General features: G+C 35.9%; 4 protein-coding genes across 4 annotated transcripts; 3 read left to right on the top strand and 1 right to left on the bottom strand.

Moving 5' to 3' along the window:
- Positions 1–5,284: 5,284 nt before the first annotated feature.
- LOC108197538 (protein NRT1/ PTR FAMILY 8.1) lies at positions 5,285–7,792 on the bottom strand. The gene is made up of 4 exons (XM_017365184.2): positions 7,531–7,792; positions 6,983–7,200; positions 6,340–6,896; positions 5,285–6,256 (listed from the first exon to the last, which is right to left on the bottom strand). The coding sequence occupies exons 1-4, from the start codon at positions 7,658–7,660 to the stop codon at positions 5,425–5,427; spliced, it is 1,737 nt and encodes a 578-aa protein (XP_017220673.1). The 5' UTR covers positions 7,661–7,792; the 3' UTR covers positions 5,285–5,424.
- Positions 7,793–11,299: 3,507 nt separating this feature from the next.
- Positions 11,300–13,829, top strand: LOC108197565 (laccase-4). Its single transcript, XM_017365216.2, has 5 exons — positions 11,300–11,445; positions 11,766–11,917; positions 11,999–12,243; positions 12,336–13,394; positions 13,497–13,829. Exons 1-5 carry the CDS (start codon positions 11,359–11,361, stop codon positions 13,625–13,627), a joined length of 1,674 nt encoding a protein of 557 aa, XP_017220705.1. The 5' UTR covers positions 11,300–11,358; the 3' UTR covers positions 13,628–13,829.
- Positions 13,830–15,423: 1,594 nt separating this feature from the next.
- Positions 15,424–17,429, top strand: LOC108198695 (transcription factor DIVARICATA). Its single transcript, XM_017366473.2, has 3 exons — positions 15,424–15,956; positions 16,145–16,663; positions 16,752–17,429. The coding sequence occupies exons 2-3, from the start codon at positions 16,206–16,208 to the stop codon at positions 17,236–17,238; spliced, it is 945 nt and encodes a 314-aa protein (XP_017221962.1). The 5' UTR covers positions 15,424–15,956; positions 16,145–16,205; the 3' UTR covers positions 17,239–17,429.
- Positions 17,430–19,477: 2,048 nt separating this feature from the next.
- LOC108197012 (protein ENDOPLASMIC RETICULUM-ARRESTED PEN3) lies at positions 19,478–21,054 on the top strand. The gene has a single exon (XM_017364477.2). It carries the CDS (start codon positions 19,566–19,568, stop codon positions 20,979–20,981), a length of 1,416 nt encoding a protein of 471 aa, XP_017219966.2. The 5' UTR covers positions 19,478–19,565; the 3' UTR covers positions 20,982–21,054.
- The last annotated feature ends 2,830 nt before the right edge of the window (positions 21,055–23,884 follow it).

Below are 23,884 nucleotides of genomic sequence, written 5' to 3'. Positions count from 1 at the left end.
GTTTTGTTGCAGAAACGGAATGAAAATTTGTGTGATTAATTTTATATTCGATATTTTTAATATTATATAATTTCAAAAAAGTTAAATGTATTCATATCTATAACAAGATGATTTATTTACATTCTAAGAAATTAATACAATTTATTTAACCATACTATTAATTTTGTAAAATAAATTAACATGTGAATTATGTCACAATTATATTTAACTAAAAAAACTAAATTAAAAATTATTTTTAATTCTTAAAAATACTTTATATGATAATCTATTATTTTAATTGTCTAAAATATGAATTATAACTTAAAATAGAAAAAAGGTGAGGAAAGAGAATCCAAATACCTAGTTGGGGGTGGGGAATGAGCAATGAGCAATATTGGGTAAACCCACTATTAAAAAAGGGGAAAGAGAATGATAATTTTGTTAAAACAAACACGTACAAAGGGAATCAATCAGGCTGATTACTTTTCCTGAATACCCCTAACCAAACGGCCCCATAGTGTTGACTAGAGATTTTGTTGGTTGGTACTCCCTCTGTCCCATTTAATTGTATACGTTTCTTTTCAACTGCTCGACACGCATTTCAATGCTCTTATAAAATATAGTTCCGTAACTTATTTTTGAGATTTTCTTTTTCTGAATAAAAATATAACATCCAAACTTTAATTCAGAAAAAGAAAATTTTAAAAATAAATTACACAACTACACTTTACAGGAGCATTAAAGTCTGTGCCGCGTCCCCGTCCCCGTCCCCCAATGTATACAACTCAGGGGGACGGAGGGAGTAGTTGGTTATGTGAATTGTAAATTGGGTATGGAAAAGAAATAACTTAACATTATATTAACAGCCGCTTGCACGATACTCCCTCCGTCCCAGCCAATTCTTTACGTTTGGTTTGGGCACGGAGGTTAAGAAATATGTATAAAGTAGTGGAAAAGAGAAAGAAAAGTGGATGAAGTGGTGGGACCCATCAATTTTTTAATGAATAAAAGAGAGATAGTGGAGTAAAAGTAGTGTGAAAAGGGAGTAAAAGTAGTGTGAAAAGGGAGGAAAAGTTGGGAAGTGGTGGGACCCATTGACTATTTTTGGTAAGTTTTGGAATGTAAAGAATTGGATGGGACATCCAAAAAAGGAAACTGTAAAGAACCTGGTGGGACGGAGGGAGTATTAAATTACAGTACATCAGAAATATTTACAGCCGTTTCTGCCATATTGACAGATTTGATGTTGACTTTGACCTCTGCAAGTCCAACTACATACTCACTGTGGCGTATCTATCGTGCAGAAGAATGACCAACTTCAGGACTCTGAATAAAATCTACTTAAATTTAATAAAATCAAAAAATATATCACATATATCAATCATCAATATACTTATATAAAGGAAAAAGCGAAGGGCGTGTAGGTGGCGCCTCTCACATCACTCCATTCTATTTTTCTAATTTTCTGAAATTTTTGGATGAAAGATATCAAAAAAAAATTGTTTCAGATTAATTGATATGGTATATATCTTGGTATAAATTAATCTGATTCTATTTCAGATTATTTAATTATGAAAAAGAGTAGCACACAAGTATCTCTGCACCTATAAATACCTTTATAGGTTGTAGGGTTTTGGTCCTTTTGGATCATGTAAACACAACCCACACTCTCTCTCAATATCACATTTAGGGGTGTGCATTCGGTTCGGTTAACTAAAAACCGAACCGAATAACCAAAATAATTTCGGTTCGATTAATCGAAATTTATATTTCGGTTATACTTATATAAAAGAGAAGCGAGAGACGTGTAGATGGCGTCTCTCAGATAGCTCCGTTCTATTTTTTAAAATTTTCTGGAATTTTTAGATGAAAGATATCAAAAAAAAATTTGTTGGGTGATCGATGTATATGCCTAGATGTCATCAATCAGTTCTGTTATGCTTTTTATATGTAGTGAGTGGTGTATATGTCTAAGAAGTAGTGTTTAGAAAAATTAATGACAATGTTAGTCAAAAACATGATTACTTTTCAAAAAGAAAAACACAATTAAAATTAAAATTACAAATATTAATTTTGAATAATTCATATAATATTTATAGGCCGCCGCAACGCGCGGTTTCTCAACTAGTAGTTTATGAAAATGTAACGTATCCAAATTCTGTTTTCAATTTTTTTCTCAAATGACGTGATTGACAGACGGATGATATCAGGATTTTAAACTATACTCAAAAATCTGATAATATTAAATTAAAATTATTTAAAATTCATTAAAATATGATGATATTAAAAAACTGATGTAATTTTTTGACTTCATAAAATAAATTTTTGTTGTATTTTATATTTATTTAAATCTTATCAAAATCTATGAGATTTTGATACATTGTGTTTAAATCCTAAATACTCTGCGGTGAGTATATTCGACTATGAGTTTAACGGATCATATGTAATTTATGAATTTTAATGGATTGTATCTGATTTTGATTTTATGAGGATTTTTGATAAAATGTCCAAAGTTGTTATAGAGTTTTAAGTATTTAAGTACAATATTTTAAAATCTCATGGATTTTAATGGAATTTCAAAAAAATTTAAAATCTCTATGGTGAGTATATTCATCTTTGATTTTAATGGATCATATATAATTTATGAATTTTAATTTGGGAAATCTACAAAACTACCTACCTTTTTTTTATTGTTTTCAAAAATACTACCTTCCAGAATTATTTTTAAAAATACTTTTTCATAATTTTTTTTTTCAAAAATACGGTTTGCAACTTTTGCAACCTCATCTGCAACTACAGGCGGCGCCAGCCGTGTTGCAACCTCTTTTACAACTTCATATGCAACCGAATTCCTGATTTCAAGTTCCAGTTTTCAAATGTCATTTTCGACCTCATTTTCGGAATCGATATATATATATTCATTTGCAACCTCATTTGCAACTTTTGCAACCTCATTTGCAACTTACAGTTTTCAGTTGAACTAGTTGCAATTGCAGTTGCAACAGTTGCAACTTTCTATTTTTATTTGCAGGTTTTAACCAATAAACAGGAATCATAAGATAAAAATAATTAACAAAAAAATAGGATATATAAAATAAGAATCATATATTGATTTTATAATAATGTTAATGATTCTTGATTAGTATTGTGTTTGACGGGCACGGGAGGCGGCCCAAACTAATTTTTATCTAAATAATAATAATTTTTTTATTTAGTATTATGTTTGACGGGAAAGTGGCTAATATAATTTTTATCTATGTTATAATTTTTTTTTGTTAAAACGGTGGTTCAAAATAATTACAAAATAAAATAAGATATATAAAATATGAATCATATATTGATCTTATAATAATGTAAATGATTCTTGATTAGTATTGTGTTTGACGGGCACGGGAGGCGGCCCAAACTAATTTTTATCTAAATAATAATAAATTTTCTATTAGTATTATGTTTTGACGGGAAAGTGGCTAAAATAATTTTTTGTCCATGTTATAATATATTTTTTTTTTGTTAAAACGGTACCGCGGTTCAAATTAATTTTTATTTCTTAAATTTCGGAGAAAAATATAGTTATAATTAAAAAATTCAGGTTCAAGAATTCTTTAATTTTATAGGATTGAGGGTGTAGGGCCGTTAGGCCCTACTCCCTCGAGCCTAAACCGTAATTAATGCGAGGCTGCAGGGCCGAAGGCCCTAAAGTCGAGAAACCGGCAGAATAAATAAATTTACAATCGTTAGCATTTAGGTTTTAGGTTTGGGTTGCAGAATGATTAATTCGTACTGTATATTAAATTAAAAAGATTAATCTTAAAAATATAGATTAATAGTTTTTAATACTTTAGAATTCATATTTGGGTTTTAAAATGATTTATTTATGATTGAAATTAAATCAAATTTTAAAAAATTAAAAAAAATGACACTCTCAACGTGGGACGAACCCACGTTTTGAGTTTGCAACAAAAAGTAATGTGGCTTTAACTCACGTTTTAGAGGTGAAAACGTGATCTTAACTCACGTTTTTAAAGCCCAGCCCAACTAAACGCCAACTGAAGTGGCGTTTTACTCTAAACGTAATATGAAGCTGCGTTTTGTTGTGACAGTCAGGGCCATTTTAACGAAACATGACTATGAGGGCCATATTGTTATTTAATGTGACTGTGAGGGCCTACACCCAAATATTCCATCTCTTGCTCTTTCGGACCAACAATAGCCCTAATTCTGTCCCCATTTGCCGTATAATGTAATTACTTAACGACATGTCCATGATTGTGGCTTGAACCGGCTTTCCCCATCCAAAATCCATTTCATACTGAGTATATAAGTATTAAATAAATATTATAATTATTATATATATAGAGAGAGAGAGAAGAGAGACAAAAGTTATTTAGAGTCCCACTTTATTTGGAGTTCCCGGAGTCCCAATCCTGACCCTCCATTTTTCTCTCATCTAAATCATTAACAACATTATCTTTCCAAATTAAGCGCTCACTCATCTCTTCCACGATTGTAGCGTCAGTTTATTTTGTTGCTGAGTTTGTGAAAGAGAGATTATCCTGCTATTTGTTACTCAACATGTCCTGCATTCATCTTCACTTCTTTTCTAGTTTCACGGTGGTTTCTTTATTTCCTTCTCGATTTACATCGAATCATTACCGAATTTTCTTAGCTTTCTCATCTTTTTGGAATCATGACACTATGAGAAAGGATCTACTATGTAATTTCTGTAAATATTATTTAGTTTTTTTAGTATCCCGTGTAAACAAGATTTCGTGTTGAGAATGTTTTAGTTTGTTCTTTCATGAACTTTTATTATAATTCTTCTTTTTGTTAAATTCATTGTCATGTATTTATTATAAAAATTCTATTTTTTTTTCCTTGTAGTTTTTGAGGTGAGGATAATATTTCTCATCAGTTAATTCAATGTTGTTCTGCACTGGATGTAAGTATGCTATGATTATGTAAAGTTACAAGGATCCTGTTTAGAAGTCAATGAATTGTTCTGCACGCGCAGTTGTCCTGCCGTCTGAAACTAGACCGAAGTAGGACTTTATAGTGTACAGTCAAGCTATGATTTGTAGTATCAAAGAATCTGCAGGATATCAGCCCCCATTAATTTAAAAATCAAAACCGCCGAGACAATCCCCGTTTTATCAGTAGTTGTGATATGCACAGTTGTTTAGGACTCCAAGGACTCTAGAGAGAATGGATTTCTAATTAAGGACTCTAGAGAGAATGGATTATCATATATATATATATATATATATATATATATATATATATATATATCATAATGATAAAATGATCATAGATGGATCGGATCAATCTATATCTATTTTCGATCCACTAAATAATTGGATGACTCTTGTCGAATCACATTATTTTTTCGACGAATTCATATCTATTTAAATAGGTTCAGATCGAATTGGGTCGGTTCGGATATCCTATTCATTTACTGGGATCAACTGGCTTCTTGTAAGTGTAACATTTAGCCACTGAGAAGTAGAATCCCAAATTTATCAAACTTAACCCAGCCAACATCCAGAAGAAATAATCCAAATGACCATAATTCAGATTATCAGGAATCCACCCTTCACCACCATTTTTCGTGCTCAAATCTGTGACAATGCTGACAAGTAATGTGCTCAGATAATTCCCCAGGGCCGCTGTGGTTAGCGACAATGCTGAGCACAAGCTCCTCATGGCATCAGGAGCCTGCTCATAGAAAAACTCAAGCTGTCCGATAAATGTAAATACTTCAGCACATCCAATGATGAAATATTGAGGGACTTGCCAAAAAATGGACATGGGAACATGCTCAAGTTCATAGTACTTGTGCTTCTTGACCATTTTTAGTCTCACTAGCTCTAGTGTTCCAGCACACAGCATCGCGGCAATTGAGATCACTAGGCCTATTCCCATCCGTTGTAGCTGGGAGAAACCGCTTTTGTGACCCGTGATTCGTCTGGCAAAAGGCACGATCACACGGTCATAGACTGGAACCCAAAATATGACGCTGATGGTGTCGAAGAGGGATAGTGAGGCTGGTGGAATCTGAAATGAAGGGCCCATTTGAAGGTCCATTGTGTTGCCTTGAAGAACGAATAATGTGCCCATTTGAGTGTATGCAGCAGCAAAGATGATGCCTGATGCCCATATGGGCAGCAAGCCTATAATAGACTTGAGTTCTTCGACTTGTGTAACGGTGCAAAGTCTCCAGGGACTGATGGAATCTTTAGGTTCATCAGAGTGAGTCACTACAGCTGCCTTGTCGAAAAAACTGGAACCAGAGTCTAAGTGATCAGAAAAAAATTACAAGGATGTTTGTACATGAATTTTACATTGCATTATGTGCATTCGTACCTCAACTTGTCAGTATGATCAAGTTTCCGGCTTCCTTTAATAACAGATGCTTCCACTGTATTTGTCTCATAAAGCAAAGACTTGTCTCTAGGCACCTCAACACGTGATTTTCTGATAGATGCAACGACTGCCTGAAAGATCCGAGTAAATGGACTTCCACTAGGCCTCACATTGCGATACAAACGTGTGCCTGAAAAGAAGCTCACAACAGCAATAGCCATAGCAGCAGCAGGAATGCCAAAGCCCCAGCCCCAGCTCACATTTGTTTGTATCCAGACAAGCACTGTGGCAGCAACAAGTGCACCAATGTTGATCGAAAGATAAAACCAGTTGAAAAACGAACTCTTGCTTTTTTTCTCAGACTCATCCGAATCATCAAACTGGTCTGCCCCATAAGATGACACACAAGGCTTAATGCCTCCTGTACCAAGAGCTATTAGGTAAAGTCCTGTGTAAAAAACCCCGAGTTGCAGGCTTGTCGGATGACAAACGTGCTTGTCATCACACAAGGGTTTCAGTCCATGGACAGACGCTGATAGAGCCAATATTGTCATTCCCTGTAAATACGATGCACAATCTGTCACCCCAAACATAACAGCTGCTTATACAAAATATGATAAATTAAGAATTAAAATTTACTTACGAAAACATAGACAATTGATAAGGCAGCAATTGTCCAGTATCGACCAAGGTAAGCATCAGCAAGAAATGCGCCAAGTAGTGGCGTGACATAACATGTACCAGACCAGTTGGTGACAGTATTAACTGCAACAACATTACTTCGGTTTAATTGGAACTTGAGATAATTCACTAAATTAATGTTGATCCCATAGTATGCCAATCTTTCACAGCATTCAGTCCCTGTTTGAAAATTGAACAGTTAAATAATTGCTGCACATGAAGATTTTAGAAGCGGTGAACAAGTGCTTTTTTTGATCAAATTGTCTGAAACTGTAATATGAACCTCAATTCCCTCAAAACCCGAAAGAAATACTATGTGAAGTACCTAATCGACTACTCAAACTAGGCAAACCTGCAACTTAACTTACTTACCAACTCATTTGACTTCAATTAACTGCTCTTTCATTAAAGATAACTTAGCTTGCTTACAATTGTACAGCAAATAATCAAGACAGTAGTTCAAATTACAGAATGAAATGATCGATATGAGTAGAAAAGGACTAAACGAACCTAGGATGTAAGGGCATGCTTTCCAGGTTCCAGTTTTGTTTCTGATAGTAGGGTTGTTACGATAATCAGTTGTTCCATCTTTGGTATACATATCTTCTTCTGCCTCTGCTAAAGCCATATAAGCTGTCATTGCTTGTATACTACTAATAGAAGATACCCGAATCCGTTTACTTCAAAAAATCTGATCAGACTATAGTTAGCAGCATTCTTGTGGTTATCATTCATTTGAATGTACTAGGATGACATAAGTGTACGAGGTTTGTTATCCTATATGAATGTGAGGCTGCAAACAGAGACTTTTTCTGTATCACTCAACCACTCAATGATTGCGTAGAATGTCAAATGAATTGTTGGCCATTCATTTTCTTATTTTGTTTCTTGTGAGGTTTCCTCACTACAATTAGTAAGACCAGTCCCCACTATGGTCCACAACTCTCTGATACTCATCGAAGACAGAAGTCAGGGACCGTCCTGCAATATCATCAAACATCTAACCGCGGAACCTTGTTCTATATTTTAAACAAAGGATGCATAACAAAGAATAGAACATATTAGTTATGGAGTCCAGAGATTTATAAAGGTTAAAGACCAAACAATCCTGCAGCCTGCACACATCTTCCCTCATCCGCAATGAACAATAAAAGGCGATTCCTGATAAAATGGCGTATAAGAAAACTTCTTGTTCTCTCTCTTATCTCTTAAGTCATCACCCTGATGATTTCAGGTGTCAGTAATTTTAATCATGCTGATATGTAATGAAAAAGGCCTACTTTGGTATTTTTGTTATACCTGCCTCATATAGTACGTAAATCCAATTTTGCAGAAAAACTCCAATTGGCATGATTTGATGCTCCATTTAATCTTGCAGAAGACTAAATGATTATGTGAGAAAGAATGAATAATTAATTATGTATGGCTTGGACCATTTGATTGAATTTAAATGATTATGTATGGCCTGGAATTTTTGATTGAATGTTGCATAGCCTGGACCATTTGATAAATTTTGTATACTAAGTGCCATTTGCTATAATTTATATCTAATGACATGAATATGTTTTCCCCTGTTTAATACTATAAACTTTGATATAAGAGTTCATTTTATGTTATAACTCTAGTATTTATATTGTTTCTTTTCATAATATTAAGATACTTTTCAGGTTTGTACTACTAGATTCATATTACCTATCTGCTTGTTGTGTTTCCAAGTTATTTTGGGTTGCAACTTGCAAATTAAATTTTCGATATAAACCATGTCAAGGAGGTGAAGCTAGCTCAGTGACAACACTCATGTAAATTATGTTTTTATTACTATAACTTGCAGCTAGTTATAAGTTGAGAGAAGAATGTTCCATTTTTAATATTCTGTAGCTTAATCATTCATAATATCAAGTTTGCTTGCCACATCAGACTGTCTGTTATATCATGAAGTTTAAGATAACAGAATGATATATACATAGAGTTGAGTGATTTTAGTGAGCCCTCATGGACTTTGATGAGTTAAATGAGACATTTTATTCACTTTAGTGAGCATCTCGATATTTAAACCATTTTATTCCATGCCTTGTCTCTTTTGTTTTGCTTGCCTGAAATAGTATGGAAGTTGTTGCAGAACATCTCAAATTCGCTGATTTTCATGCCATGCTACAACGGTGCAAGGTACTGTTTTCATTCCTCTGTTATGTAAGCCAGCAGCATCCTACTCTTCTTCATTATCATACTTCTGATAGTAACTTCAGATATGGTAACTTTGTTATTAAGCTAAAACCGATGAACATAAATGATCACTGATTGAGTCGAATTGTATAGTTAAAACTTAAAAATCAAAGGCGTCACAAAGATTTCATTTTGTTGCTACTTGATAATTGATTTAAACTCACGTATTCAGAATTGAAATAAGTACTTAATGCAACCTTGTTTTCCATCACTGGCCAGGGCCAAGTCCTCCTCAATCCTCATGCTGGAGTTGGTTGTGCCGCTGCCATATAACATATCCGAATCCTTTTACTTCAAAGAAATCTGATCAAACTAACCTCCACGAATCTTTGATACTCATTAATGACAGAAGTCGCCTCATTCCTGCAATATAGTCAAGCATCTAACCGCGGAACGTTGTTCTGTACTACAACAAAAGATGCATAAAAAAGAATCAATCATCTTAAATACGGAGTCCAGAGATGCATATAATCCTGCAACCTGCACACCTTCTCTAATCCGCGATGAACAATATTAGGCGATTGCTGATAAAATGCTGTATAAGCAGAATTCTAGTTTTCTCTCTTACCTCTTAAATTATCACAGTGATCATTTAAGTTGTCAGCATTATAATTTCCGATTATTATTTCTCACCCCTCCATATGATCCAACTTCAAAATTCAGATACATCATCCAACTCAGATCCTGTCCATATAGTCCAACTTCGAAATTCAGATACATAGTCCACCTCAGATCCTGTGGTTAGACCTACTTGGAAGACAGTGGATACTTGTTAGCTGTTACCCACAGTTGCTCTTGTAATGAGTAATGTACTTTAAAATCTTACCTTTCAAACAATGCATAATCATTATTTAGACCAAGCTATGTACTCTTCAAATATCATCATTACATATATCATATGAGCAATTTCCCATCTTATGTTGTTCAATTCAAACATGATAAGGCAGGAAGTTGGTCCCTCACAAGCGATTGTCTCAGTGCTTTTTTCTTCTTCGTGCCGGAAGATAAAAAAAAAAAAGAAAAAAAAGTAGCCCCATTATTTACATAAAAAAAATAGGGTTAAAGCTATTAAAAGAAAAACCCGCTTAAAGATAGTTGCATCAATCGTCTGTCAGGACCCGGACCCTATAATATATGATGGTTCATTGGGACGTCCTCTAAGGTACAGTTCGTTACCCTCGAATCTTGGGTCTAGTTTGTCAATCAAGGTCACAATTTATCAATGGTCCTGGACCAAGTACTTGCTATCTTCTAACAGGAAGAATTTTTTTCAGCGCTTTGTTAGCAACATGCAGAAGACCGGTGGCATGTCGAAATCCTAGCTACTACAAGTCTACAACTAAAATTTGCATATCACTTCTATATTACTCTGACGGTGATTGTTTAGTACCATCAGCATCTCAACAAAGATACAGTGCTATAACTTTCGGATCGTAAAAAACACGTGTCACGGGCTTCAATCATAATAAAAAAAAAAAAAAAAAAAAACGAGTTTCGGGTATATTTTACTAGAAAAATCTTCTAAACAGGATCTTCTAGTAGTCCACGCTTCAATCTTAAAAATGGGTTTTCGAACAAAAGAATGTATTGTCCCATGTTCATAATTTATTAATTTACGTGTTAAGAACGAAATTATTTTCATAAACTCCGAAATTAAAAAAAACAGCGCTGGAAATAACATTTCCTCGTGAATACGAGATATGTGTGTTATGTTAGGTTGTAACAGCAAGTATGGTAGATGTTTCGAAAAGCTTCTCCATGATGTATACAAAATTCTAACCCAGACATTGAAATACAAAGTATATGATTAAGAAATTTGTAACACATATTGATATTTAATTTGTTTTCGTTATTTATATTCTTTTGTGAACTGGAATTTGGTGGTTAAGAAGATAAAACTAGCATACTTTATGTAACAAGCAAGGAAAGATTGGCAAAATTTCCTGAATTCTCATTGCTTTTTTAATAAGAATTTCTATTCATTCACCTAAAACGAAAAACGACATTGCAGCAGTATTCTGTAGTTATCTGATATGCATATAAAGGCTGAAATGCTGAGACATTTCTCAGTACTTAGAACAGATTAAGTTGCAGACAACTTAATCAACGTCGAAAATGGAGTCCTGGATTCGAGTTTTGATGTTTGCAGCATGCCTGTTTCCTGTTTTAGTCGAATGCAGAGTTCGACATTACAAATTCAACGTAAGAATCTCCCAACTAATTTTCAGACAGGTTTTATATGTTATGATACTAATTCTGCAACCTCTGCTTGCATGATTTTATGCATGCCAATTTGCCATGCAAAGTATATAAAACTAAGAACTTACCGTTAAGGGATAGCTTATCTGGTTAAGAGTTTATCCTCTGTCGTCACAGGTCCTGAGTTTGACCCTGATTCAGGTCCTGGCTTATAAGGCTATAAGCCATATTTGTCAAAACAAAAAAAGAAGAACTTACTATTAAGAGTGTTTTTCTTAGTACAGAAAGAGCTAACAGTTGGGGTTTTGATTAATTTTGTGAAGGTGGTGATGAAAAATTCGAGCAGATTGTGCTCAACAAAGCCAATTGTGACGGTGAATGGACGATTCCCAGGTCCTACTTTAACTGCCAGAGAAGGAGACACAGTGCTAGTGAAGGTTGTCAACCATGTCAAATACAATGTTTCAATCCACTGGTAAACTCAAACTTATTTCAAGTTCTGAACTCATTACTTGGAACTATGGATGGAACAGCATTGTAATGTTGTCGAATGCAGGCATGGAATTCGACAGCTGAGAACAGGGTGGGCGGATGGGCCAGCTTACATCACACAATGCCCTATTCAGCCAGGGCAAAACTATATTTACAACTTCACAATCACAGGCCAAAGGGGTACTCTGTTGTGGCATGCACATATCCTATGGCTACGTGCAACAGTACACGGTGCCATCGTGATACTTCCTAAGAGAGGCGTCCCATATCCATTTCCCAAACCCGACAAGGAAGCTGTGGTCATACTAGGTAATTAAAACCGCGACAAATATCAAATAACAGTAAAATTATGCCTTTATTAAGAAATGGAGGTTCTGATTAAATGTTGTAAATTTGTGAAGCTGAATACTGGAAAGCAGATACGGAACTTGTGATCAACCAAGCACAGAAATCAGGATTGGCGCCAAACGTCTCAGATGCACATACAATCAATGGCAAACCAGGACCAGTCCCTAACTGTTCAGCACAAGATGCATTTAAACTGGATGTTGAGGCAGGGAAATCTTACATGCTACGTATCATCAACGCTGCACTCAACGAAGAACTTTTCTTTAAAATTGCTGGACACAAGCTAACTGTAGTCGAAGTTGATGCCACCTATGTAAAGCCTTTCAAAACGGATACAATCGTGATAGCACCGGGCCAAACCATTAATGTTTTAGTGACAGCAGACAAATCCTCTGGCAAGTACCTTATGGCTGCCTCACCATTTATGGATTCTCCAATTGCAGTAGATAATGTGACTGCAACAGCCACATTACATTATTCTGGAACACTGTCAAGCTCTGCGACTACCCTCACGAATCCACCACCTCAAAATGCCACCTCAATTTCTGACAACTTCACAAACTCTTTAAGAAGTTTAAATTCAAAGAAATTTCCTGCAAAGGTTCCATTAACAGTTGATCACGCGCTTTTGATCACAGTTGGACTAGGAATAAATCCGTGTCCAAGCTGTAAAGCGGGTAATGGAAGTCGCGTAGTAGCATCCATGAACAATGTCACTTTCATCATGCCTACCACAGCTCTCCTTCAAGCACATTACTTCAATATCAAAGGTGTTTTCACTACAGATTTTCCGAGCAATCCTCCATTTGCTTTTAACTACACAAGCACAACGCCCCCGAAGAACTTAGGGACCACAAGTGGAACAAAACTTTATAGATTGCCTTACAATTCCACAGTTCAACTGGTTCTCCAAGACACGGGTATAATAGCCCCAGAAAATCATCCAATTCATTTGCATGGATTCAACTTCTTTGCAGTTGGCAGAGGACTCGGAAACTTTAATCCGAAGAAAGATCCTAAAAAATTTAATCTTGTTGACCCTGTTGAGAGGAACACAATTGGTGTACCATCCGGGGGATGGACAGCTATTAGATTTCGCGCAGACAATCCAGGTAACCAAAAACATGTCTCCAAGTTTCACACTTTCATGCTCAACAATGTGATATCTACTTTTACTTAAAAACTAACTTTGATTTCACTGTCACATTTTGAAGGCGTTTGGTTCATGCATTGTCACTTGGAAGTACACACAACATGGGGACTAAAGATGGCATTCCTGGTCGACAATGGAAAGGGCCCAAATGAGTCTGTCTTGCCACCTCCAAGCGATCTCCCGAAATGTTAGAAGATATAAGACAAGAAGAAAAATATCAAGATACATCTATTAGGCCAACTGAATATGACATCAGTCTTCTTAATAAGAAAGAGTCTTTGTAGAACTACACCAATGAAGCTGCAAATGTAACTTTTGTGAAATTTCAGTCACAAAAGATTGTAGGGAATATAGTGCTTTTGAGTCAAATAAATTTTGCTTTCAATCTGCTTAATTCGAGCATAATAGACTTGAATATGGAGACCGTAACATGGAGAGTCTTCAAGGTCCGACTACATCTTACTTTTCCTAGACCATGTCAATACCCAAATTTAACGAAAAAGATCTGGTATACATTACTCAGTGTCATGGATATACTACCAAGTTTAACGAAAAATAACTATATAAGTCTCGTTCTAATTTTTCTATATTTTTAAAGCATATAACAACGAGTACAACAGATGGAATACTCGCAGACTTGTTCTCTACACATATCTGATTTATTTTCTTGAAAAGTATCATTATAGAAGAGGAACTGCAGAACTTAAATTAATAAATATGTAAAATGAAAGGTCATTGTCGAAAACTATTTCCCTCTTGCTGGAAATCAAGGGTTCAAGTCTGAAGAGAGATGTGGTGATTAGAGTAAGGAGACCTCTACATGCCCCGGCCTTTCATATAAAAAGTAGAACTTTCTTAAATTACTCCCTCCGTCCCATCCATATGTTAACATTTGGGTTAGGCACGAAAGTTAAGAAAATAAGAGAAGTAGTGGGAAAAAGTAACAAAAGTGAGGATAATGATGGGACCGGTTGATATTTAAAGTAACAAAATGTAAAGAAATGGTTGGGACAGAAGGAGTAATAAAAAGGAGAATCATGAATAATAAACTTCATCTCAGTTCTTGTGTCATGATGAGATTAAAGAATGCAAAGCAAGCTTTGATGTTGATTTGTGTGCTATTAAATAATTCCACAGTCCTATGAACCAATCAAATTCAAACAGAGGAAATATATTCTGTTGCCAACTTCATGATTATGAATTAACAAGTACAATTAAGAAATCAATTTTATACTCAAGTTCAGAAAAAGTGCAGAAGACTAATACAGTACTACAATAACAAGAATTTCTTTCTTTAACATATATGAAAGCTACCCTTCTGAAATATACTTGCCTCAATGCAGATCAGACATGGTGAGACAATGTGCAAAGATACCGAAATTTAAGAACAAATCTCCCAAGAAAGAAGTATAGTGCTTAAGAAAGTCTCTGATTTTTGGTAGTTTTATAATAAGTCGGTCATTTTCGGTTGATGTTGAGACAGACAACAACATGCACCAGCAGAAAAGGTTGGAATAACAAATGAGCTTAACTAGTGTAAGCATCAACTGAAATAATGTACTGAGATAGGCAACAACTATTGAAAGTCAAAATTAGTGATTTAAATGGCGGTTAAAAAATGAAAGGGAACGCGAGAATACGCTGATCCTTGGAGGCGAATGACAAGATATGAAGACTTTCTTTGATATTATTAGAGAACTGTTAAAATGGAATATGAAGAAGACAACATTTCCATTGATTACAGGGCATATATAACAAGCATATGTTACTGTGTTAAGTAGAAAAGATTGAATAATTGACAGTGCCAGTAGCACACAGCTAAAAATCAACATTTTTTCTTACTCCCTCTCTTATTCATAAATACCAGAACAGTCATGTGCATTGACAGATTGTCTTTTTGCATCTTGGCTGGCATCTCCATCTCTCTCTCTCTCCCCCCCCCCCCTCCCCCTCCCTCCCTCCCTCTCTCTCTCTCCCCCTCTCCCTCTCCCTCTCTCTCTCTCTCTCACCCTCTCCCTCCCTCCCTCACTCAATGATTATAAAAAAAATTCTTTATCACCTGTCACCAGTTCCCATAACATCATTTTAGCCAATCACATCACAACACATGATTCCCAAATATCTCCTACTAAATACTAATGCTTGTGTTCAGCAAATCTCTACCCTCCTAAAACAAGTACATATTCCTGACATACTAGAATTCACATCTATAAGCTCATTTCCTTGCTCTCTCTCTGAATTTGTCCACTTTCTACTGATTTCTTTTTCATTTAAAGCTGCCTCTTTTATACAGATTTTTGTTCTATATTCACTTGTTTCATCAACTTATGCAATAGTAAAGCTCAGATATTTTCTTACCATCCAAATTTGAACCGCGGTTGTCCTAGTCCTCATTGCTTCTGGATTTTAAATCCGATACAAAGCTCTACTGTCAATCAGCTGAGACCGTAACATGGAGAGTCTTCAAGGTCCGTGTACATCTTACTTTTCCTAGACCATACTCTACGAGTGGATATACCAGGTATGTTTGGTTTGGCTTTAAGATTAAGACGGTTTTTTCTGCACTTCCTCAGTATTTCCTAAAGTTAGGGAAAGTTGGGTTTTTTAGATTCCTCATCTTATGTTTATGACAATAAAGTATTCAGATTCCCTTATTAGTGCTTCTTGATTGAATGCTTCTTTACTTATATACTTACTTCTATTCTTCAGATATTCTCTAGACAATCAACAGAAAATCTGAACTACCTGTTAAGTATCTGCCCTTCTAACCATGTCCACCTATGTAACGCAACTGTACCCGGACTACATGAAAGGAACCAAAATATTTTCAAGTAGTTCGTATCTTGGAAACTCAAAGTGGTTCCCTGAGGAAATCAAGGACACAAAATGGAGCCAAGAAGAGAACAAGATGTTTGAGGATGCACTTGCTTTGTTTGATAAGGATACTCCAGACCGATGGCACAATGTGGCAGCCATGATCCCAGGAAAGACCGTGAGTGATGTGATTAAACAGTATAGAGAACTGGAAGAAGATGTTAGTGATATAGAAGCTGGCTTGATTCCAGAACCTGAATACGCTTGTGATTCTTTCGCGCTTGAGTGGACGAACCATCAAGGCTTTGATGGAATGAACCAATTCTATGTAAGATGTGGTAAACGAAGCACGTTGACTCGGCCTACTGATCAAGAAAGGAAAAAAGGTGTCCCATGGACGGAAGAAGAACACAGGTACATAGTCTTGTTTTCGTATATTGTTTAACATATATTTTCAATTAATTATTGTTTAACAATGGTTTGGATTGGTCCTTAACTCTAGGCAATTTCTGCTTGGGCTCAAAAAGTATGGGAAAGGGGACTGGAGAAACATCTCTCGCAATTTTGTGACTTCAAGAACACCAACTCAGGTTGCCAGTCATGCTCAAAAATATTATATAAGACAGCTTTCGGGAGGGAAAGATAAGAGAAGATCAAGCATCCATGATATCACAATGGTCAATCTCATAGAAGCTAAATCCACTTCAACAGACAGCGGTCAGCAGCATTCAGATACGAATGCTAGGCTCAAAGATCATCACAAATGGAACCTTTCGGACAAGGGATCAGTGATGGACTTCAACCAGGCAAATAGCAGCCAGCTGACGACCCCACGTCCTGATACTTCTTCACAGGCACTTAGTGTGCAGGATTATAATCTGCAAACAGGCATTCTTCAGCGACCTCAGTTTGGTTATTATGATTCGTTGTCTGAAATGCAGCAATGTAGCACGTATGACCGTATTAATCTGGTGGGAACTTTGTTCTAAACATTGTCGTTTCAGTGCTCTACCAAGGATTTATGAGGAGAAATGTGTTAAACTATGATGGTAACAAATATGTTTAATGTTAAAAATCCGAAGACAGTACCTACTATGTATTTTAAGCACTTCTTTGCCTTGATCTCATGTTATTTTCGGAAGGATTTTCTATTTCTCCAGAATGCATATAAATTACATGCTTAGGTAGCTGCCAGCAAAATTAACGACGATTCTGATAAATGCTTGGCAGTTGAATAGCTACTGCATCAGGTTACGATAATGATTCCAACTTCCCAACATGAATTCTTTGATACAAACAACTTAAAACAATATATATTGTAAAAAACCTGCAACTTCTGATATATAATAACGTCCTTGAGTAATGGTCTTCTTAATTCCTCAGATTCAAGAATTGCACAGAGATGAAGATATTCTATTCTTTTTCTTGATCAGGAGGAATTTCGAGAACTAAGTGGAAGTGAATCGAACTTGATTCAGCTAAAGCTAAGATAAAAGGTAGAATCCATGTTGGAATCGGATCATCCGATGCTTTTCTAAGTGGTCGACTTTTACATAAAGAAATAGTGCATTATTTTTTATCTTTTTAAAGGAAAACATTGATTGTGATCCTTTAAATTTCAGAATGGGCTTAAAGATTCTTCATTACAACCTCAAATTTCTGTAAGTTCTTCTGAAGTAAGAATCTGAATCATAGACCAAAAATCTCAAAGAGGAACTATTCATGTCTTTTCCAAAAAGGACATAAACTATCACTGTTGTCGCTGCAGCAACTATTGCAAAAGTGTCGCGCACCTATAGTACACTAGCGCATATTATCATTGGTCCCTCCCACTAGACAAAGAAGCGAAGAACATTTGAGATTCGCCCATTTTTACAAATCAGATCCTTTCTGCAAGTTGCTAAGGAAGCACTCTCATTAAAACCTTAATGTGCAAGTACATGTCGCTGGATAGATCTTATAATTTTATACCATCCCTCGCTGCTAAAGGGTACAAACTCACCAAGTACTGTTAGAATATAATATGATCCTGATAAACCCTCTTCCTAATACCTTGAAGTTTTAGGAGAATAGATCACTTAACATGTTATTAGAGCTCAATCCCAGTTAAAGGTATCGGCAATTTTAAAATCATCAAGAGTATGAGGCTTCAAATACGAGACATGTCATGAACCTGAACTCTGGGAAAGTTTTAGATGAACAGCTCAAGCAAAAAATCCTGATACCTTAGTGCTAGTGGAAGCGACTAAATGGATCTTATACTTTTAACTCTCACTATCGTTACTTTAGTGTTCCTATGTTCAGCCACATATGTCTTCGACAAGATTCTGATACCTTGCTTGCTTGAATAGAAAATGAATGCATCACTATAGCGCGATAATATAGAGTAGCTAATGCAGGGTAAAGCGCGCATTAGAGTGGCTTGTATGGTGTAAAGTACTAATAGTTTTCTTGTGCTTCCTCAAAGGTCGACGAGTAAAGTAAATTGCAAAGTGGTGGGATGTATAAGGCACATTTAAGAAGAGGAAAAGAACACAGAAAGTAAAGCATGCTGGTTTATAATTCTTACTTTTAAGTTGTATACTATAAATAACTAAATCAATTCAGGTATAAAAAAATTACCAGATGGAGAGTGCATAACAGAATACACTCTAAGCATAGTTTGTTGCGAACACACACATACCAGGCTCCTTTTCAACAAAACTCAGCAGAGCTTTCCATATACGGCGAAATCATGGTGGTCGGAAGCAGGCTGTTGACCCTCATTATCACAAAATCCATCGTTAATGTGCAAAATATCATGATCTGGGAAAATGACCTTGAAAATTATTTATTAACACCACATCGTGCCGCGTTTTGAATTATTAATAAAAACGTTACATCGTCTAGACCCATATCGATTGGCGACCGAATTCATGTCTTTGTCAGATGATTTTGCAACATTTTCATCAATCCTTTGCAGAGTAGTTCAAGCGTCTACGGTCTACCGTTCTATTCCACGCTCTATTGAAATAAGTATAAGATCCATTCGAGACTTCGTCCAAAATTGTAAATCAAAAACCTTTAACTTAAAACTTTATCTCAATCGAATATATGCATTCATCAATGATAAACAAATTATGATAAAAAAATTTATTGAATAATTTTTACTATATCGATAACTACAATATGCAAACACGTTAAATATGATTACAAGAAAATACCATAGAACACATCTAAAGAATAAAATAAACTGAAAAAACAGGATGAGAAAGAAACGAAAAACAATAACTAAATAACAAAACACTTCTATACCACATTTTGCAATCCTATAGAAATGGAGGCCAAAATTTACAATTCTACCCCTAAACCACCGTCCGGCGATAGGATCAAGCTCAACGTCGGCGGCAAGCTCTTCGAGACAACTCTCTCCACTCTCCGCTCCGGCGGCGCCGGTTCACTCCTCGACGCTCTCTCGAACCGGCCGATTAACGACTCCAACCCGGTTTTCATAGACCGCGATCCCGAGATATTTTCCGTACTTCTCTCGCTTCTCCGATCGAACCGGCTGCCGTCGACTTACCGGAGGTTCACAAGTCAGGAGCTTTTTGATGAGGCGGCGTATTATGGCATCGAATCGCAGCTCAAATCGGCGATGTTGCCGAGTCAACTCAGCGGAATCGACGCGTCTGTCGTTTCGACGATCCGGCCTGCTTCGGACGGCGTCGTTTCGAGTTTTAGTGTGAGTGATGATGATGATGGATCGGTTTGGGTAGGGCACGGTGGTCAGATCTCGGTGTACGATTGGAATTTGGCTCATATCGGGACTGTACGGACGCACCTCGATTTCATCACCTCAATCCGACGTGTCATGCCGGAGATTGCGGCGATTGGTTCGGAGATCGATTCCGGTGTGCATTTCTACAGTTTCGCGAATGGACGGAGAGTTGGATCGGTCGAGTGGAGTGACTCTTCCGATCCGAGGATATATAAGGCGCGAGTTAATGCTGTGACTGACTCGGATGAGTCGGTTTTCGCGTCATTTGATTGTCAGCATAGAGAGAATTGTGTTTTGGAAATCGATAAGTCGAGTTTGAAAGTTGTGTCGGAAATAGGTAGGCAGAATGGTAATTCGTCCAAGAGTGTTGTTCCGGGGAAATTAACGTACTTGAGTGAGCTTAGTTTGATTTTCGGGAGTTCAATTAGTTCTGGTGCGTTTGGATACTCTGGTTATGTTAGGTTATGGGATGTTAGGTCGGGGAAAGTTGTTTGGGAGACGAATGAGCCGGGATCGGGTAGGAGTAGCAGGTACGGGGATTCTTTTGCTGATGTAGACGTTGATAAGTTTGAATTGAATCTTTTTAAGGTGTGTTCAAAATCGGGGGATTTGGCTATTGCTGATTTGCGGAAATTGAGTGATGATCCGTGGTTGTATATTAAGGATAAGAATCCGAGTTTGAGTAATGTAGGTGGAGGGGTTAGTAGTGTGATACATTGTTATAAGAAGCAAGCATTTGTTGGGAGAGATGGTGGATTGGAGGTGTGGTCTAGGGTGGAGGAGCAAGGAGGGAGTAGTGTGTGTGAAGAAGAATCATATAGGAGAAATTTCGTGGATAAAGTGGAGGACTCGGAGAGAGGGATTATAAAAAAGATTGAAGGTGGTGGGAATAGGCTTTTCGTTAGTAGAGATAATGTTGAGGGGATAGAGGTATGGCAAAGTTCAAATTTTTCGGGTTCAGTTTCACTTTTATGACCAATCGCCCTAAAGAATATGTTGTTGTATCATCCTTGAACACATTTTATGATAATAAATGACGTTATGTGGACTTTATGAAGTCCTGTGGGGGTAACAGTCCTTCATGCAGACTCGATTCATGCTTATATAAACTTGCAGAACTAATTCATAACATATGATGGAGGACTCACTGATATAACTTACCGACTCTATCCTTTATATGCAGTCAATCAGTTTTCCTTGTGTTATATTGTAAAGTCACAACTTACACCTATTCCTTTCCACTTTTTCAGTAACTCTTGATAGTTATTTATTTGTAAAAGTTGCAGCTCTTTGATGTTGCTATAGCTTATCTTTAACAAAAAAATGTGTGCATTCTCTTATATGATCTGTAGTACTTGCAGCTTATTGAACTTGTTATACTCAAGCTTAAGAAATCAGTGTATACGCTCTCAGGAAATCGCTGCTGATACTTGAGCATTCTATGTCACCACTACTGTTATAGATCCATTTATTTATGCGACCAGATTGATTTCAGTTTATGCATTGTTAAGGAAGTTGTGGCATTAATCATGAGGCTTTAACATCTCGTCGATGTTTGAGTGTATGGATGGTTCTGATTAGCCAACTTCTAAATACTAAATAGTGATGCATTCTTTGTTGATGGTATAGAGGTATGGCGAAAATCCTTCTTTTTTGGGGGTTTTATTTCCAGTTTTGTGACAGATGGTGTTGTAGAACAGTTTAAGGCCTTTTCTAGCGACAGATGTGATATTGGTGCAGACCTTTTGTAAAGAACACTTTTCTATAAATACCATGTTACCGGTCATTGTGTATATATGAAAATGTGTGTTGAATATTGTTCGGCATCAGGCAATTGTGTAGTTATGCTTGTCAATTTGCATGGATCTCTTTTGATGTTTACAAGAGGGCCTGTTATATGCTTTATTGACTCTGCTAAGTAATTGTTAACAGTTTTGCATGTCTGATTCTAGATTTCAAGTACTGTCTAGCCAAACCAGCATAAGAATTGTGCCTCATTGAGTAGAGTATCTGGATTGATGATCACATGCCAATTTTGAAGTAGTAATTGTTTAATATGGGTAGTATGTAGTCTGTTGCCAGTTCTAAATATGTATCATATGCCGATTTTGCAGTAGCAATCGTGTAATATGAGTCGTATGTAATCAGCTGCCAGTTCTAAATATATCACCAAATCTTGAAATCAGAGTTCTGAAGAACTTATTTGTTGCGTTTTCACTACATTTATCTGGATTATCATCCATATATTATTTGCACTATTCTGGTCAGAAGCATTTAGGCTGATGGTCATCATGTGCTAGCTCCCATTTCAGGAGAATGTCTGAAATAACATTTCCTGGGATATATGGGAAATCTGGGAGACCCAATATACGAAGTACAACAATTGAAGTGCAAATGGGAGATGTCTGCTAGGTGATAGTAGTAATGCTTTCACTATTTTCCCGTGTGTTACTTGTGTTCAAATCATCAGCAGATGTTGGGCAATTAAAAATTGGGATCTTTTTAAAAATACCCATCTGTAAAATTAGTTTTTTAAAAATACTACCATCTTTTTCATTGTTTTTAAAAATACCTTTTCATAATTTTTTTTTCAAAAATACGATTTGCAACTTTTGCAACCTCATTTGCAACCTTGGGCGGCGCAGCCGTAAAAGTTGCAAATGAGGTTGCAAAAGTTGCAAATGAGGTTGCAAAAGTTGCAAATAAAAATGGAAAGTTGCAACTGTTGCAACTGCAATTGCAACTAGTTCAACTGAAAACTGTAAGTTGCAAATGAGGTTGCAAAAGTTGCAAATGAGGTTGCAAATGAAGTTGCAACTGCAGTTGCAACTTTTGCAACTGCAGTTGCAACTTCATTTGCAACCTCAGTTGCAACTAAATGCAACTGAAAACTGTAAGTAACAACAGATGTATGGTGTGCCCCTGGCGGGGCCATTAGATTACAATAGAATCAACTGAATGCAACCATATGCAACTGAATACAACCATATGCAACCGTAATTACAAATCCTGATTTCAAGTTCCAGTTTTCAAATGTCATTTTCGACCTCATTTTCGGAATCGATATATCGATATATATATATATATATATATATATATATATATATATATATATATATATATATATATATATATATATATATATATATATATTGCAAATGAGGTTGCAAAAGTTGCAAACAGTATTTTTGAAAAAAAATAAATTATGAAAAGGTATTTTTAAAAATAATTCTGGAAGGTAGTATTTTTGAAAACAATAAAAGAAAAGGTAGGTAGTTTTGTAGATTTCCCTTAAAAATTACTGTAATAAAAATGGTTCAAAATTAAAACGACCGGTTCCCTTGGAAGCCCCGGTCACCGGAACAAAAATCAATACTCCCTCTGTCCCATTTAATTGTATACGTTTCTTTTTAACTGTTCGACACGCATTTCAATGCTCTTATAAAATATAGTTCCATTACTTATTTTTCAGATTTTCTTTTTCTGAATAAAAATAGAACATCCAAACTTTAATTCAGAAAAAGAAAATTTTAAAAATAAATTACACAACTATACTTTACAGGAGCATTAAAGTCCGTGCCGCGTCCCCGTCCCCTAATGTATACAATTCAGGGGGACGGAGGGAGTACTAACTTTCATGGGATTATAATGACTCTACGAGAAAAAATAAAATAAGATACAGATATAGATGTAAGAGCATTCCCATTGGAAGCCCTTTCCTTATCCCCAAAAACTTACTATATATAGTAATTCTCTGTAATTATCCTAACTCTGGTTGAAAGTTCCCGCATTCAGTTCCTTATCTTCATCTCTATATTATTGTTTAATATTTTTTTCTGTATGGTACAAGACTGCTGGTGAGTGCTGGTACACTTGCT

This window comes from Daucus carota, chromosome 8 (genome assembly GCF_001625215.2).
Source record: "Daucus carota subsp. sativus chromosome 8, DH1 v3.0, whole genome shotgun sequence".
Classification (NCBI taxonomy): Eukaryota; Viridiplantae; Streptophyta; class Magnoliopsida; order Apiales; family Apiaceae; genus Daucus; species Daucus carota.
The sequence above is the reverse complement of the archived record's forward strand: the minus strand, read 5'-3'. Positions and strand labels throughout refer to the sequence as shown.

Coding starts and splice junctions, on each gene's coding strand:
- LOC108197538 (XM_017365184.2), bottom strand. CDS start 7,660: ATGACAGCTTATATGGCTTTAGCAGAGGCAGAAGAAGATATGTATACC. Junction 7,201..7,530: donor AGCATGCCCTTACATCCTAG/GTTCGTTTAGTC, acceptor ATTTTCAAACAG/GGACTGAATGCTGTGAAAGA. Junction 6,897..6,982: donor TATCAATTGTCTATGTTTTC/GTAAGTAAATTT, acceptor TCGTATTTACAG/GGAATGACAATATTGGCTCT.
- LOC108197565 (XM_017365216.2), top strand. CDS start 11,359: ATGGAGTCCTGGATTCGAGTTTTGATGTTTGCAGCATGCCTGTTTCCT. Junction 12,244..12,335: donor GGAAGCTGTGGTCATACTAG/GTAATTAAAACC, acceptor AAATTTGTGAAG/CTGAATACTGGAAAGCAGAT. Junction 13,395..13,496: donor ATTTCGCGCAGACAATCCAG/GTAACCAAAAAC, acceptor CACATTTTGAAG/GCGTTTGGTTCATGCATTGT.
- LOC108197012 (XM_017364477.2), top strand. CDS start 19,566: ATGGAGGCCAAAATTTACAATTCTACCCCTAAACCACCGTCCGGCGAT.
- LOC108198695 (XM_017366473.2), top strand. CDS start 16,206: ATGTCCACCTATGTAACGCAACTGTACCCGGACTACATGAAAGGAACC. Junction 16,664..16,751: donor TGGACGGAAGAAGAACACAG/GTACATAGTCTT, acceptor CCTTAACTCTAG/GCAATTTCTGCTTGGGCTCA.